Here is a 17,791-nt window from a genome sequence, read left to right as displayed (position 1 = left end):
ATGTTTTTGTAAAAACAGCTAAGACTATAAAAAAAGTTAAAATTTTGTACAGTTAATTTCTTATTCTTGTTTTTAATAGGTTGAATTGGGAAATTTACTTTGGAGAAAATACCCATCCTACAAAAAAAAAAAAATAATATATATGTATCTAAATACGACCACGATTTAAATAATTTAAAAATATGGTAATATCTAATAAATTATTATGTTTTCGTTATTGACCTTGAAGTTAAAACAATCGACCTTTCCATGTGGTCAATAGTCAATACAATCGGTTTTAATGGATGTCTGGTTGCTTACAAATCCTGTAATTAGTATACCGTGTAACTTGAGTCAGATGAGTCTCATAACTACTATTATAGGTAAGTCCTACCAGTCTCGGGTGGCTGAATCGCATTATTTATTTTTTCGTAACCGATTGGTTTTTTCCAATAACTATCGGATCTAGCAGATATCTAAGGTATCGGCTAGGGGAGTATTCGGTATACCTCCCGCAGAGATCAATGGTAGTATTAAAGGCATATTAATATTACAACGATACAATGTTATGTGTCAATGATAATGAAGCGGGCTAAAAGACGCCAACAAATCACAATACTCTATATATATGTAAGTACATACAGTCCTACAGTCGGCTATATTATATCGTTATATTGAATAGAATGCGCGTGATTGTCGGCGGCGGCAACGCGTTTGCGAGTATTGTTGTATGGGTCTTGTACGGTATTATATAGTAACCACTGACTAATGGGTAAGGACGTAAGATACAATTATAAATTAGTTAATTGAAGAATGGAAACAATGTTTTTTTTCGAAAATAATATACGTTTTTTTTTTTTTGTTTAGTGCTCCAGCACGAATGTATAGTATGACGTATGATACGTGGCTTTATTTTTAGATCTCGGCGATACCGTCGTAATTATTTTATTATATATTTGAGCAATGAGCACGGATTTAGATATAAAAATATCATAATATAAATACCACTGGTACCGGCGGCTACAGACAGGAGGGTCATTTCAAATTTTCGAAAAGTATATGCGCTTAAGACGGCGGGCCAAAAACATTTTCAGCAGACTAATAAATAATATTTACATCGTACCTATACATAGGTATTAGAATTCTAATAATTTAAACAAAACATTTTTTCTAGTTTCGCTCGAAAATATACACCTAAAATGTTTTCCATCTCATACGGTACCTACTTACGCTTAAGTGCTTAACAATATTACTTAGTATTTATTAGTAAAATATTATTTATCTATTATAAAAACAATTTTTTTATATCTTATACCAGTTATACCTGAGGTATACCTCGAGTCTCGACTAACTTAACATTTAGTCTTAAAGGTTGAAATCAATATTCGATGTTGTATAGGTACTATATTTTTTTAATGTTTTAGCTAACTTATCTATATGGTTGTTCTTTTAACTATTTAGTAATATGAATATCATTGATTATAGGTTTCTATAATCAATGGTAATATTATAACCTACTAGGCTCAGGGATATTTACTATTTTGCTCCAAAATATTAAAATATGCTTTAAAGAAATAGGTAAGCTATAAAAATAATAAAATGTGAAACACAATACATTTAATATTGAAGTTTGTCAGAGCATGTTCGTATATCGTATGATTGATTAAAACATAAATAAATGTATTTACCGCAATGAGAATCAAATAAAATTTTTCATTTTTATGTTTAAGATATTTATTGATGTTTATTATTTATTTATATTTATTAGATGTTTAAGGTTTTTTTTTATTATAGTAATAAATAGGGCTCTGATTTTAAAGCATATGCTTCTTTATTTATATATTAGATTAAAATCTAATTTTTGTACATAAATTCGTTTCATGACATTCTGATTCCAAATAAACCAATTTATTTTTGCTTTTTCTTTCAATTATTCCAGCTGTGAATTTTTTATATGTTTATTATAATATTATGCTACCTATTGTAATAAAAAAAAAAATAATAATTAATGTAAAAACCCAAAATGTCGATATTGGATTATTATTGTTTTCGTTATCGGCTTGTTTATTAAATGTATTAAAGGTATAGATTGTCGATCTACATAGGTATAGCCTGCAGTATCTACATGGTCAGTATGCCTTTAATATCGATATCGACCATTTCAAAATTTAAGATTTATTGTTGTAATTTGAAATCTCTTGTATGAGGTATGCACCGATCGCTTCAATGGATGTCGGACCAATAGTCGGTCAATAGAGTCAGTTTCACGATTTCACTACTGCAAATTTAATAATTAAATACACGGTAGGTTAATTATTTTTTTAATATAAATTAATTTTCCAAACTTTTTTATTTATTTTTATAACTAGTCCATATTCTATGGTTCTTTTTTGCTTTTTTAAAATAATCTTGTGCTTTTTTAGTTGCTTATTATGCTTTATAATCCGTGCCTTACCTAGTAATAAAGTAGAAAGAACTGTTGGTACCTAATAATTTTAAAAATTTAATTGGGGGGGGGAGGGCCGAAAGTCCCCATTCTTTATAGTTCATGAATAATATATATTGCTATTTAGTAAAAATATTATTCTGGGTTTATCTTTTTATAGACTTCCATGACTTCTAAAGTTCCAACCGTGATGGTTAGACCGTGGTGTGACGATAGGAAATACGTAAATGCATTGAAATTATTTTAAATTGAATCCTTTAATTAGTTATTAGTGTTATTATTTATTACTTTATTAACTATTACTTGTCAACACTCAACGTAACAGTAAAAAATGTTTAGTTCTACCGTTTATAATAATACGATGTAATACATTTATAGGTACATCTTTAGCAATTTATTAACACTGTTATGGGTTTACCACATAGTGGCGTAAACACAGGAATACATGCAAGCGGATCGCGGATGTATTAGGCCCCTAACGTCTAGGGGGCCTTTCTGTCGATTTAAAAAAACGTAGTACATGGAATTTTTTTGTTTTGTTTTTAAAAGGCGACCACCGAGCCAACTGTGCACCGCGGGAGATGTTTCTGCTGTACGTAAATAAAAAAAAATATATACCTATGAAATATTAATATAATAGGCGTACCTATCTGACCTGATACACTCTTCTAGTAGCGTCTAGTGTTCCTGCGTGCGTAACAAACGCGCGCCGGTCGGAAGAGGACGTTCGTAATTATTATTTATAATAATATTACGGATGTCGTCGGGTGCAAGGTGCAGGAAGGCGGAGAGAGACAAAAATATGTGTAACAACTATAACAATAAATAATACTTAATAATAATAATACGGAACACCTCGAGGCCACCGCAACCCGGAGGTTGATGCCTCCGCGCAGTCCGTGTCGTGCCCGACCCGATCGCCAGAGAGTCTCGCGAGCAATCGGCCGATTCGGTTCTTGGCCGTTCATGTCTTCATCGCCGGTACAATCTCTTAATACTTAGGTGTGATATAAGACGCAGATAGCCGCCAATCGCCGTCGACGTTCGACGGTCGCCGGCAACCGCAAACCGGCAAGGCGGCAATTAGTGGCAACCGAACCGGCATTCGCGTCCCGTCCGTCGACCGGTGTGAACGTGCGCGCTTCGTCTACCACGACGGTGCCGGTAGTCGCGTAATCTCGTGCGCGTTCCGCGACGAGTGATAACGGTTTGCGCCGCCACTGATAACAAACGCGCACCACAATAATAACAAAAACTACTGCCTACAATTGATATTATTATTGTTGCAGTGATCTGTAATAACACGATCAGTATTATTAATTTTTTAAACGTTGGCGGCTGGTCGACGGCCGTCTGTATATTGTCGAAAATGTGACCGGCCGACCGCGGTGGAACTATGTCCAGAAAAACCAAACGATGGCTGTTACAGTTGCAGATATTACTCGCCCTGTTGGCGCTCGCATCGTTCGTTTTCTATCAACAGGTGGGAATCGCCGGAAGCAATGTGCTTACTCCTGTCCAGCAACAGGTCTGTCCCACTCGTCCGACTTGTGTGTTTCTACTGTGTAATTAACATTTTGATTTTTTTGTTTTTATTTCTACCTTCGTATGTAACAGCTGTCAAAAACAGTAAGCAACTCGACAAACTATTCGATGTCGGAAAGAAAAATATTCCAACGCATCTTGCCCGTCAATGATGATCTATTAGAAAAAGTGTTTATCACTGTGAAAACTACTGGCAGAAACCACTTGACCAGATTGCCCGTAATTATAAAGACTTGGTTTCAACTTGCAAAAAAACAGGTACCTATTTTTATAAATTTGTGTATATTGTATATATATACTATGCATCATATTCTTATTATTTATTTTATTTGATGTTTACTCCCTGGATTAGAGTCACTACTCACTAGATAATGACTAATTTGTTTGTTCTTATTGTATATATTATCTAATTTACCAACGTTATTAGCAAGTTATTGGTACAAGTAAATAAGACATATTTTTTCTTGATAGTGCATTTCATAAAATAGCTATTAGTAATATAATATTAAATTACTTTATTAAAATCTTCTTTTGAACATTAAAATAAAAAAGAATGAGGAGAAGTCTTTATTTACTGACTGGAACAAAACACCCCGATCTGGGATCCATGTTCCCTGGCCAGGCTGAAATTTCGAAGAAATATACTTATCAATTATAAGTATTAGGTGTATTACTAGGTTACTGGGTGAGATATTAAGTTATATAGTTAGAACTTAGAATCGTATTATTTACTTCTACAAAATAAAAATGTATTGCTATTATAGAGTCAAATATTTTACCTACCCTAGGTTTTTTTGCTTCATAAGTTATTTTGAATCTTTTATAAGTTTAATTTTTTGCAATTGTATTGTTTACTAGTAATTATACAAAATAATGCTGTAAATGAGAATGTTTGTAAGAATAATATCTTTTTCACTTATGATTTTTGTAGTTATTTATTTAAATTAATTGTATTAATGCCCCTTTTTGTTTTTGCTATCATAAATTATTTAACTTAGGTATATTTTGTTAAATTTGGGGTTAATTGTTATAATTTTTTATAATTTGGTAATATTTGAGTTAGATATTTTTTAAATTATTAGTCCACTTGATATTTGTATTGTATACAGTATTACTGGTTTTTTTGCGGTTAGATGATGTCATAATATGATTTATCACTTTATAGAATACAATTTTGTATTGAAAGATTTTGATTTAAAAAAATTAACTTACAAACCACTGTAAAAATGTAATTAATACATCCATTTTGTTTATAATTTTTCTATAATTTCTAAAAACCACATTTTAAATAAAAATTAGTCTAGTCAACAATTGGATAGTTGCTTGTGTATTATTTAGGTATGTTGAATTCCTATTTATAAAATGGTTCTGAATTCTAATAATAGTAATTTATTAGTTTGATATAAGTAATATATAAAATAAATAAAATGTAGTTTTACTTTTATTTAAAATCATTGCTGTTTTCTCACGCTCTAGTTTTTTTGATTAAATTAGGCCTTTGAAAAAATTCTATAGAATTACTATAGACTATAATATTTTCAACATACATTTTGAGGTATAATTGTTCTTAACTCATTTATTATGAATAAAAAACAAATTTTGGAAATAACTATTAACTACGAAAATACGAAATTCGAAAATCATCTCAACAGCTATGATTTATCGACGACTACTACCTACGTTTTGGTAGGTATAAGATGAAAATAATTTTTAACAATTAGCATTACACAATAACTAAATATAGGTAATACAATAGATAATTATAGTTGTAATTTTGTGTGTAATTATAATTACAAGATTTTATAACTTAACCTTATATTAACTAAAATCGGGTGTCGGTGATTGGTGATTGGTTGAAGAATTTTTTTCTGATAATTATGTGGAGTATCCTACACAAGTACCAACAATTTAAAATGTCTTATACAAAATCTTCTGGAATTAAGTGTATTAATTAAATTGATTTTATTATTTTTATTTAAATATTTGGGTAAAGGGGGAGGGGTATTATCTAACAATTGAAAATCAAGTTAAATTAGAAATTGGCAAAATTATTTTCGATTTTCTTGCTTATAAAGAAATACTTTGAAAAATATTGAATAAAACATGAAATTAAATGTACCTTACTATAATAATATTGTTAAAAATAATATGCAGTTCAAGTTTTAAAAATTGTTTTTAGATTTTCTCGTGATTTTTTCTTTAAAATATAATATTCTATAAGATAGAAATAAAAAATATTCAATTATGAATCATCTTAAATCCTCAAATTATTTATCGCTAAGTCGAGTGAACAATTATTTAAGGATTTAAAATGTGTTGTGTAAATGAATGTAAAATGAATAAAATGTTATTTAAGCAAGTTCTAATTATAACTATTAAATATCTCAAAGAAAGTACCTAACAGTTATTAATTTTGATTTAATGCTTAAATTATTTACGTTATTCAATAAATTTAAAAATCTTTTTACTTATTTTTAAGCTACTTAAAATTATAAAAAGTTCATGTACAATAATTTATTATTGATTTTAAGTGTATAAATATTAAATATAATATGCTATTGTGCTACTATCATAAACTGAAGTAAGCGATGCGAAGGGAGTGTTCAACATTAGTTTTCTGTATACACCTATAACGACATTTTGCTACTCCTAGAAGCTCTAGTATATTCATTTGTATTTTGTTACTGTTTTAATTATTAATGTTCAAAGAAAAAAAACTAGTATTTGCCGCTGCGACGCTGCCTTAGGCTTAATATTATTTTTAAATTATATATTTACCTTCAATCCACATGATTACTTTTGTTTTTGCGTATTTTACAAGAGAACATATTATGCAATTTTTGGTTTGTAGTATATTTTATTCACTCAAGAAAAATCGAAAAATTTAAAGAGGAAATTATATTGCCACTTATTATAGGTTGGTACTGTAAGTATATAGATTATTATTTTCAAATATTTATTTTTGGTTAAAAGTAATATTGTAGTAATTAATGTTAAATACAAATTAGTCATTGGAAATTACACGAAAATTATATAAAAAAAATAGTTATCTAAACAAATTTTTTGTGTAGGTACAATCGAATAATTAAATTATTAGATATTAAATTTAACTTACATCGATTTTAAAGTTTCTTTCAAGATTTCTGATTTGCAAAATTTTTGATTGTATCTTCAAATTATCTTTTTAAATTATAACAAAAATTTGGGTTTTCGAACGATATTTTTAGATCTATTTCTTTGTTTAAAAACGTATTAACGATATTATTTTATCACGGAAGTATAATGATTAGTATACTTTTGTAGCCTGCCATTGTAGGTACGTCGATAACTAAGTCATGTTGTTAATCAAATTTAACGTGCAATCGTCGTATTTTAATAGTATATTATACTATTTTTAATAATATATTTTATTATTTTTATTTTTAATATTATTTTTAAATTATAACTTATTATTTAAGTCCGACAGACAAATATTTGGTTGAGATAGGTTGCGCCAATATATTACAAAGTAAAGATGTAAATTATATTTTTTGGAGTTTCCGTCAGTCAGCGGCCTCATTAATTCGGGTGCCCTCATATCCCACGTGCTCTTAGGTTAAAGACAGCATTGTTGATATGTGATTTCTTAGGTTAAATTTGTATTTTAATATTATTTTAGCCAAAATTGAATATTTGAAAATGTAGCCAAAACTGAATACTTGATGAGTATCTCTAGGCTTTAATAGTCAATAGATATTATCACAAAAAGTTCTCTAAGAATAATTTAATATTATATGTAGTAATTGATTAGTTACATTATTTTTTTTATTCATTTTATGATAAAAATAAATCGTATCCTAATTATTTTTTTTAAATTTTTGGTACATTTTATACAAGAACAAATGATGAATGTGAAGGATTAATATACCTAATTATGTTAATAGGATGTGTCGTAGTATACACGTTCCCTTGCAGTTTTAAAATAATTTTTGTGGTACCAATATTGGTGAAGACACCTAGGTTACCCTTGGATAGATAGTAGTTATTATAATAGATACGTGTTGATGTCGTTGATATTTCAATATTTAGTACTATTAAGTTTGTTACATTAACTATGCATTCAATATTAAACTTATTGAACACTTGTAAGATTTTTAAAGTTCGTAAAATGTATAAATGTAATTTATAGAGTTTATAATATCAAGGTTAACTAGATCAACTGTTTTATAAAATTCAAATTGATTCACGCGTCGTACGTGCAGGCACTTTCTTGATTGTATATAATTAAAGTCTTTGACGTAACAGTTCTGTGTTGTTTTTAATTATATTATTATTAAGTTCACAAAAATTAAATTTGTTACAGACTTGGTTTTTCACAGACACTAATGATCAACATTTAAGTCAAGTGACGGGTAAGTAGTACGATTACTAGTTTTTAGTATAATTTAGTTATGGGTAATTGTAATAATGATATTTTTATTGACACTTTTAAAAAGTATTAAAGTATTATTGATATTTGATAATTAACATTTATTAAGCTATAGAAACATGATGCTACTATAAAATAAATATAATGTGAATATATATACATTTTAGCATATTATTTATGAAAGATCATATTTATTGCGATGTATTATTTTAATAAGTTATTTAATCTGTAACAAAAGAGCCAAAACCACATTAATATATAGTAACAGTCAAAATTTAATATTTTATCTGACGTACAAAATCACACGGAAACTATTATTTTCTATTAGTCATTTGATAATTATTTTAAATGTTCGCATTACTAACAGATGCTGTAAACGTATTATTTAAAAAAACATTTTTTAATATTGTATCCTCGATGTACAAGTAGGTATGCATATATACTACAGTATATATTTATATACTTGATCCGCAGACTTCATCATACCGCTTATTATTTTCGGTTTATATGACTTGAACTAATCATAGTAATCATGTATTACTATTCATCGCTTTTTTATAATCTCGCATTATACTTACCTATTTTATTACATATATTTAAATAAGATTTTTAATGTTTATACTTTTTATATATAGGTTGTTTTGCTTTGATACTAGATTTTTTTATAGATTATAAAATTCGTATTCCGAGTAATTACCAGTTTTAAAATGTATACTCTAACTAATAATTTACTAAGTTATATATTTTGTATCTTTATGAACATTTAAAAATGTTCATATTTCATAAAGTTATTTTATTTTACCGAAAATAATATCAATCTTATTTTAGATCAAAAATTTAATCAAAACTAACAGCTTTGAGTAAATTATTTAACTTACTTAATTTAATCCTTTGAATACTGAAATGTATTAATTGATTAGTATTTTATGTATTTATTTAATTTTTTTTGATATCTAAATATCTAATGTAGTGCATTTTATAAAAAAGATTTGATTATTTTTCCACTAGTTGTATACAACTATTTTTGTACTAAAATATTATATTATAAAAGCCGTTAAAATTAATAAATACAAAAGCATGATGTGGTTTTTGTATACCTATATATTTATTTTAATCTCAAGTCATTAATTTAAAAATACGAAAAAATTTGGATGGAACAATGCTTCTTTTTGTTTTAAAACAATATGAACTCAACAATGAAGTTTTTGTTTGAGTAGGCTAATGTACACACTAGAAATAATTATGTAGAGAAGATTATTGTTCAAAAAATTATTTGCTCAATATTCTATACAATCTTCAAGTAATTAATTTTTCAAAATGAGATGGTTAACTTTCGAATTTCTAAAAAAAATTTTTTTTAAGATTAGTAAATTGTATAAATATCATGAATTATTAATTTTTAACAGAATAAACATATTTATTTGTATAATTAGTAATTAGTTATATAAAAAGTTTAAAAAAAAATCTTATTGAAGTTAAATGATGAAAATTGTAGATTATGATTTTCACAGGGTACTTGATTATGACGAATAATTAACCAAGATATATATTATATATATATTTATTTAACACACGTTTTTTTTTTTTATAAATAATGATTTACTTTTTTGTTTCCTATTAAACATTAATTTATAATATTATAATGACAAAGCTGTTTTAAATACAATTTATGTTTATGTTTTACTATTTTATATTCTAGGTGGTCACGTCATAAACACTAACTGTTCAGCTACTCATAGTAGGCAAGTATTACAATATATGCATGTAGTATTATAATTTATAATAAATCGCAGTGGGATATCAATAAATAATTGTTTTTAAATTAAAATCTTTATCTTTACGACTTTATTTGACGCTAGTTTTAATTTGATTTTTAGACGTGCGCTGTGCTGTAAAATGTCTGTCGAATTGGATGTGTTTCTCGAATCGAAAAAGAAGTTAGTATACAACTATTTAAATCGATCTTGTTTAATATGTCGTTGGTATGCAGTGTAAAATTCATGAAGTTGTATTGTTGCTATACAACATTTAATTTTGTATATTCAAAAAACTACTTACAAACGATTTAATTTTAAGGTTTTTATGTAATATATTAAATAACTAGATACTGTATTACATATATATTTAGCATGTTTACCTTTTTAACACTTAACGTGTTTAAATGTTCTTGTCAGATATTTATGTTTTTTTGAAGTCAACAACTTTATACCCACTATCTTAAAAAAATAGTCGTTATATTATAGAAGTATAAAATACGAAATGTAGAGCACGATACTGCTAGAAGTGTTTTAGAGTTTTTTTTGCTGTTTGATTAAAAATTCTACTCTATGAAACTATTTAAATATTACCTACTATGTTTAACATATCGTTTTATTGTGCTTTAGTTTTTGTAATCATATTTTAAAATTTATATTATTGATTTAAGGTGGTTTTGTCACGTAGACGATGACAACTATGTTAATGTTCCTGCTTTGGACGAATTATTAAAAATGTATAATCCAATTGGAGATTGGTATTTGGGACGTACTAGCACTCCAAAACCATTACAAATTCGTACCAAATTCCAAGTAAGTTAAAAATAATACAATCAGGTAGTTATATCTATTTATTATTGATTAAAATAATTGTTTAAAGGTATAGACTATAGAGTATCTTAAAGTTGATAAATTATTGTTAAAACTTTGAAACTTCTATCACTAAAAAACTTTAACAGTGTCATTGAATATTTTGTGTATTCATTATAATGTTAGCAATATTTAAGGTGACGGAGAAGATTATATGAGATTTCTGATTGAAAAAATGTATTTGTATAAATAATAATACTTGTCTACTGTTTATTTTGATAAATGTATTGTTAAAACTAATGAAATATAAATGTATAAACATTAAACAAATAAATTGTCATAAAATTTGTTTTTGAATATTAATAATTTCATATAATAATGTAACGACAATTTTTCTTAGTTTTGTATTTTTGATTATTCGAAAAAGATACTAAAAAAATGTATATTAGTATTTACTGAAATTTTATTTGATGAAAAATTGATTTTTCCTCAATAGAATTTTTGTTATTTTGTCGCATTTTAACAAATATTAATATAGACGCTTAAAACTTTTAGGCTTAGCTATATACATGTTTCATTATTTTCTTTCCGTGTTCTATATAGCATACCTAATATTGTTTTATAAATATTTATATTTATTTAACAAACTTATCAAAATTATTGTATATACTATTAAAAGATTTATATATTTTTGACAAAAATAAGTTTAAACTTCTTGATTAAGAAATATAATATAATATAATATAAACTATCCTTAGAAATATGTGCTGATTCACCTGTTTTCTTAGCTTAGAATCGTTTTTTTTGTTTGCCATGGTTCATCATTAAATATAACCTAATTAATTACAGAAATACTCAAATTCTACTGACCAGAGCTAGTTTTCTGGTTTTTAAATACATAAATGATAACGTTTTCATTGTATTTAATTTTCTTTTAGGGATATTATGTTGTTGATTTGTGCTTAAATATTAACTGTAATGTCCGTAACGTTTTTTTAAAGTTAAGTTGTAATTTTTGTTTTAGAAAACTACATTTTGGTTTGCTACTGGAGGTGCTGGATTTTGTTTGAGCCGTGCATTAGTACTCAAAATGGCACCAATATCTGGGTGAGTTTTTAAAATAATTTTTTGAAGTTAGAATATAATGGATGTATACGTATCCTTTACTAAGTCTTTATATTATAGCTTAGTTGTAATAATTTAAAATGTTTGTTTTTGCGTAAAATAAAAAAAAATATGCACAAATGAAGTATAAAAAATATATTATTAAATACATAGATAACATTTTTCGTAATTTAAACTTGAATGTAGGTGTACTCAAATAGACTACAATTTTAAAAGATGTAGATTTCTGTTGGTTGTTTTGATTATAGTTCAAATAACAAGAGTGACTAATAATATGTTCTTGTATAATAAAATAATAAATTCAAAATTTTGACTCCTAGATTTTAGAATGTACTTAAATAATATAATTGTTATACTTTAACAAATTTTATTTATGATATTAATATTAAATATACGATCGTAGTATAAAATGCGATATATACGATCTAAATACAATTTACATAATTTGTGTTAATTTTTGTTAGTAACTTTTTTTTTTTAAGTTATATTTTAATATGTATATTTATGTCTAAAGTAAAATAATGGTTTTGTATTTATGGCCGTGTTGTATCAAAGAAAACATTCTCATACATGTTATGAAATTTGAATTTTTATGTTCATTTAATCTAAATTAAATGAATATTTTATCGTGATGGCGAAGTAAAGAGAGAACGTCCGTCCCTTTCAATTTATTGCTCTTTAAAATTGAACTATGTTAATCAAAATCGTACTATACTGTTAGTGTACCAGTTAGTTTCCTTAGTTTATACATTCTTAGTTAAATTGATACTGATCTAATTATTTAACATTTTTATTTTTATTTATGTTATTATGTACATTCGTATATATTTTATTTTTAAATCGTTGATACGGGGAACCAATAAATGATTTTATCTCGTAAAAATCTAATACTTATTAAAATACATTATTCCGACCAATACTCGTTTCATTGATATTAAATGTGTGAACAGTTGTGGAGGTATTTTTTACTGTTCAAATTAATTTTTATTTATATTCAATACAATATCAGGTTTTTAACTGGTTCTCTGAGGTGAATAACATTTTGATACAGCTATGACGATTTTTAGATGTATATTTTTGTCATTTTTAGGTAGGTATTGTCGATTTTTATATAAAAGTTGACCCATAAAAAATTCAATTTTAATTGCTGGGATTAAACGAATTCAGTTCTTTCCAATTTAATGACATGCGGTCTCCATGAGTCAAAAGTATACTCGTAACCCGTTTTTTAAATTGAATAATAAATTGGGAGTTCCAATGCAACTGCCAGTTGACGCCCCTTGTCCCCTCTATTTTCCTTCATTCCTTGTCGTTAATCAAGTAGCTGAATTGACGAGTTAACCGGTTTATCACGTCCAGGCTCTCCGAAAAGGAGTTGTCCTGTGATGTATTTTTCGCACTAATAAGCTCAAATTCCAATAGTAACAAAGCAATTTTTTATTTTTATCATTCTTAAATTAAAAAAGAAAAAAATGAAAGGAAAATTTACCGCCATTGTTGAAAGAACCAAAATGGGTTTCGATTGGTGTTTGTCGGGGAATGTAAAGCGATTGTCTAATTGGCAGATTTTAATTGGCTAAAATTCTTTATGAAAGAAAAATACCTAGTTGGAATCAATCCAAATGCGAAGGTAATAGGATGAAAAAATGTAGTTTCAATAAATTAGATATTATGTTGCCAACAAAATGTTGTTGCAGGTTATTTGTTGTAAGTATTCTTATTGGTCGTTATACTTGAAAATCAATGGTTAAATTTTAATAACTCATTAGTTTTATTTTAAATTCGATAAATTCAAATTTACAATGATACAATTCACTTTAATTTAATATACGCTTAAATATCACGGGGGACAAATATTATATAATATTAAGTATACATTATGTACGAAATAATATTTAATATTAATCAGTATTAAATAGAATACTAATTTTCTGATACATTTAAAAGATAAATGCTATATCTATGAGCGTAGGCTTAGAAATATCGATATCATTTATAAAAAGTTTGATATTGGTATTCGATAATGAATATTGTGATGGATGGGTAAACTATATAGCGGGTATTCTACATAATATTTAGTCATACAGGCGTGTGGTATACCAATTACATAGTTTAGAAACCGAAAAATAGTGTTATTACTTTAGCTTGAAAGAAGGATTATATAGTTTAAATGTTTATGTTTAGTTCAATTCGATTGTATCCCTTATTACGGTTTATTAATTAAAATTAAAATATTGTTTTAAAAATGCTATTCAATACTTATTTTTGTGTGTTATTTGTTGAAACCCGATTTATTTTGGCTGTCAAAGAATTTTCAATTGAGAATAACAAATTTTGCAAAACTTACACTTCTCTAATTAATAATAATGGTGGGTAATCAGACGTTTGGTATTTAATTCACCACAGACGTTAGTCAAAACTTTTAAAAGTTGTTCATAGCCGTAAGTTAACTTGTGTAAGACATTTAAGGCGTTACACTAAAAGATAAATCGATTAGCTACAACAACTTTATAATTAAGTATGGCTTAATAATAAATCCATTTTTATTGATTTAGCGTATATAATATTAAGACTAAGATATAAAAACTGGCTTTATAAACGTCGAATATCATTTATTTTTTGTTATTGTTTTATTTCAATTATTATATTTATTTAAAATTTTTTCTATCAATTTATTCACATATAATAATTAATTTTTAATTCATTATGTTTTTTTATCAAAAAATCAGTTTTGAAATTAATATACCTACATTTAAAAATTTGTTTTTTTAATTAAATTAAAATATTTTTCCTTTCGAAATAAAACAATTGAAATAGTTAATAAAACTATTTTTAATATTTTACTAGAGTTCACTAACTTTTCTTTATTCAAACATGTTATTAGTTTAGCTTTTCAATAAATTATAAAAATAAGCTAAATATAATATAGTTATTAATATATAAATATAGGTTTCAAAAACATCGTAATTTTTAATTAGATAAAGATGAATATGATGTAAGTAGATACTATTTATATTCTATATTAAATATAAAAAAATTAAGTTCTTCACTTTTAAAACGAAGCACCTAATTTTATGGGAACTTTTATATTAAGCTACGGTTTAAATTAATTTTACTTAATGGGATTTATTGTTCATCGATAGTATACTTTACCCGAAACATTTTCAATCGTAAATCGATGTACGTCATTGATTAATTGAAGTAGAATAAAAACTTGACCACGCATCAATAATGATTATATTTTAAAATACACAATAATAATATTTGGTGGTATATTAAGTAGAACGTAGAACTGTAAAAATAGTTGTGTATGTTTTATTACGAGTTTGGTATAATTTCTAGTGTGTTATGTTAAAAACAATGTGTCGGTTTTATTATGTCAATGACTAACATATGATTATTCAGACAAGGTTTGAGTTTGCATTATTTCGATTATAGGTATTGTATGGGAAATAAATTTTTCAGTATTATCATATGGCTCAGTAAAATATTTATTTTTTTTTTTTTTATTTAACATTTGGAACATATGACGTGTGAATGATCGTTTATTAGATGATTTTATTTTTTTTTCACAAGCCATGTGTCACACATAAAGTAGTTAACTTGTCAACCATCCAGAAAATATACATTTATGAACACGTTAAGAATAACAATACATAATAGTTTCCTGGATGAATAAATTTAAATCCTGGCTCTTGCTCTTCGTCATTCACTATTATGCAGACAGAATCGTAAAATTTAACGGCGTCTTTTTTGTCTTTAAATGAATAGATTTTAATTAATTTTTTTTTTGTCGTAGGAATGGAAAACTTATGGCGATTGGTGATCGTATAGGTCTTCCAGATGATGTTAGCGTCGGATACGTTATAGGTGTGTATGTTAGAATCGTACTAAGGTTATTTAAAGTTTCTAAAATTCTTTTAATTTCTTAAATAATCTATAATGTTTTATTATTTGTAGAGCATTTGTTGAAAATACAATTGACTCGAGTGGAACAATTCCACTCGCACTTGGAGCCAATGAGACTTATAAAAAAAGATCTATTCAATGAACAAGTAATACATATATAATATTTATACCGAGTTAACAATTCATTGTTTGTTATTTTGTATTTTTGATAATTTAGCTGACATTTAGTTATTCCTTGGACAATGATCCAAATACTGTGGATGTGGATGGATTCAACGAAATTACCGATCCTACCAGGTTAGTTTTCTCCTGTTAAATTTTTTTTATATAACTATGATTCAGAAGAACGTGTTGGCGTATTATGGTATAATATAAATATAAATATTATTTTATTTTTATTTTCAGATTTCTTTCACTGCATTGTTTTTTGTTTCCTGAAGCTTCGAATTGTGTCGAAAAATAAGTATTACACTGTTAATCTTTATATCATTCCAGAGGCATAGTGAGAGTTAATGAAATCAAATTTAGCGTCGTTTTGTAACATTTTGCTCGGTATTTTTTAAGTTATTGTCTTGTTTGGTCTAACGTTTTATTAACTTGAAATACAAAAACCATTAATCATAAGGTCTTCAGAATGTGCATGTCATGGTTGATCAGAAGGTGGGAACCGTCATAATGGTAGCGACTAATATTCGTGTGCTTACAGTTGGATACTCATTTCCCATAATGTGCCTGAATGATAGGACTGATAAAATTCTCTCATTAATATATCGTTTGTTACGATAACGACATAAGCATCGAATATATTCGATTAATTTTAAGTTTATGTTAGTTTAAATTAACTTTATAATAAATATGGTGCATAAAAGGATTTCTCTAGTTTTATTTTTTCAAATATAAGAAACTTGAAATAGTCTGAACAAATCTATTGATTTACTCGAACGTTTTATATTAAACATTAAATATTTTTGGTTATTTTTTGTACAAAGTTGTCGAATAGTGTTCATAGGAGACGTTATTAAAACAATAAATCAGTATTCGTATTTTAACGAAATATTTTTCAGCTATAATCGTTTATATATAGGTAATATTATGTAAAATGTATGTAAATACCGCACGTATCTACCTACGTGTCACCGGACGGCGCCTTATTGACATGCACGTTATTTATATTTAGTTTTTTCGTCTGTGATATTAAATTTTAAGTAATTATTTTTTGTACAAATATAACTTATTATTATCATTATTTACATTATGATCTGTTTGTTATTGAATCAAAACACTTATATAATACAGAATTGCAGCTATTACCTATTTGTGCCTTTTTATTGTGTATTTTAAGTAGTTAAAATGTTTTTATTTTTCGTTAATTTAAATAAATTGTTCATTTTTTATACTATTATATTCTTTATCACTGATGTATTTTTAATGATAGAAAGGTTTTTATTAACACTTATTAATATATACATTTTTTTTTGTGGTATTATTATGTGTTACAATGAAGCTCATTATAGTCGAGTTCCATTATCTGATATATTTTCTAACAGATTATATACTATATACAAATAAACGTTATCATTATATAGTATGTACGTGTACCTAAGTTATTTATTATCATTTTAGATTAACATACTTCGACATCGAACGGTGAAAAAAATAAAACTTTTTATTAATAATCCATCAAGATATTTTATTGGATTCAAAGGCTAAAAACATTTTTTTCTGCATGTTTTCTGTTAAGCCAGATGCACAAAAGAAGGGAGAAAAAAGTATCAAATCTGTATTCACTATTCATCACCGCGCGAACCGCATCAC

At 26.4% G+C, this 17,791-nt stretch overlaps 1 protein-coding gene across 1 annotated transcript; it reads left to right on the top strand.

Annotated features, from left to right (window-relative positions):
- Positions 1 to 3,354: 3,354 nt before the first annotated feature.
- LOC114126629 (fringe glycosyltransferase) lies at positions 3,355 to 17,564 on the top strand. The gene is made up of 11 exons (XM_027990623.2): positions 3,355 to 3,953; positions 4,043 to 4,228; positions 8,313 to 8,361; positions 10,078 to 10,120; positions 10,256 to 10,315; positions 10,804 to 10,945; positions 11,967 to 12,049; positions 15,867 to 15,937; positions 16,028 to 16,122; positions 16,194 to 16,273; positions 16,382 to 17,564. The coding sequence occupies exons 1-11, from the start codon at positions 3,822 to 3,824 to the stop codon at positions 16,437 to 16,439; spliced, it is 999 nt and encodes a 332-aa protein (XP_027846424.2). The 5' UTR covers positions 3,355 to 3,821; the 3' UTR covers positions 16,440 to 17,564.
- Positions 17,565 to 17,791: the final 227 nt, after the last annotated feature.

This window comes from Aphis gossypii, chromosome 1, assembly GCF_020184175.1.
Source record: "Aphis gossypii isolate Hap1 chromosome 1, ASM2018417v2, whole genome shotgun sequence".
NCBI lineage: Eukaryota > Metazoa > Arthropoda > Insecta > Hemiptera > Aphididae > Aphis > Aphis gossypii.
The sequence above is the reverse complement of the archived record's forward strand: the minus strand, read 5'-3'. Positions and strand labels throughout refer to the sequence as shown.

Coding starts and splice junctions, on each gene's coding strand:
- LOC114126629 (XM_027990623.2), top strand. CDS start 3,822: ATGTCCAGAAAAACCAAACGATGGCTGTTACAGTTGCAGATATTACTC. Junction 8,362..10,077: donor ACATTTAAGTCAAGTGACGG/GTAAGTAGTACG, acceptor TTTATATTCTAG/GTGGTCACGTCATAAACACT. Junction 10,316..10,803: donor TTTCTCGAATCGAAAAAGAA/GTTAGTATACAA, acceptor TATTGATTTAAG/GTGGTTTTGTCACGTAGACG.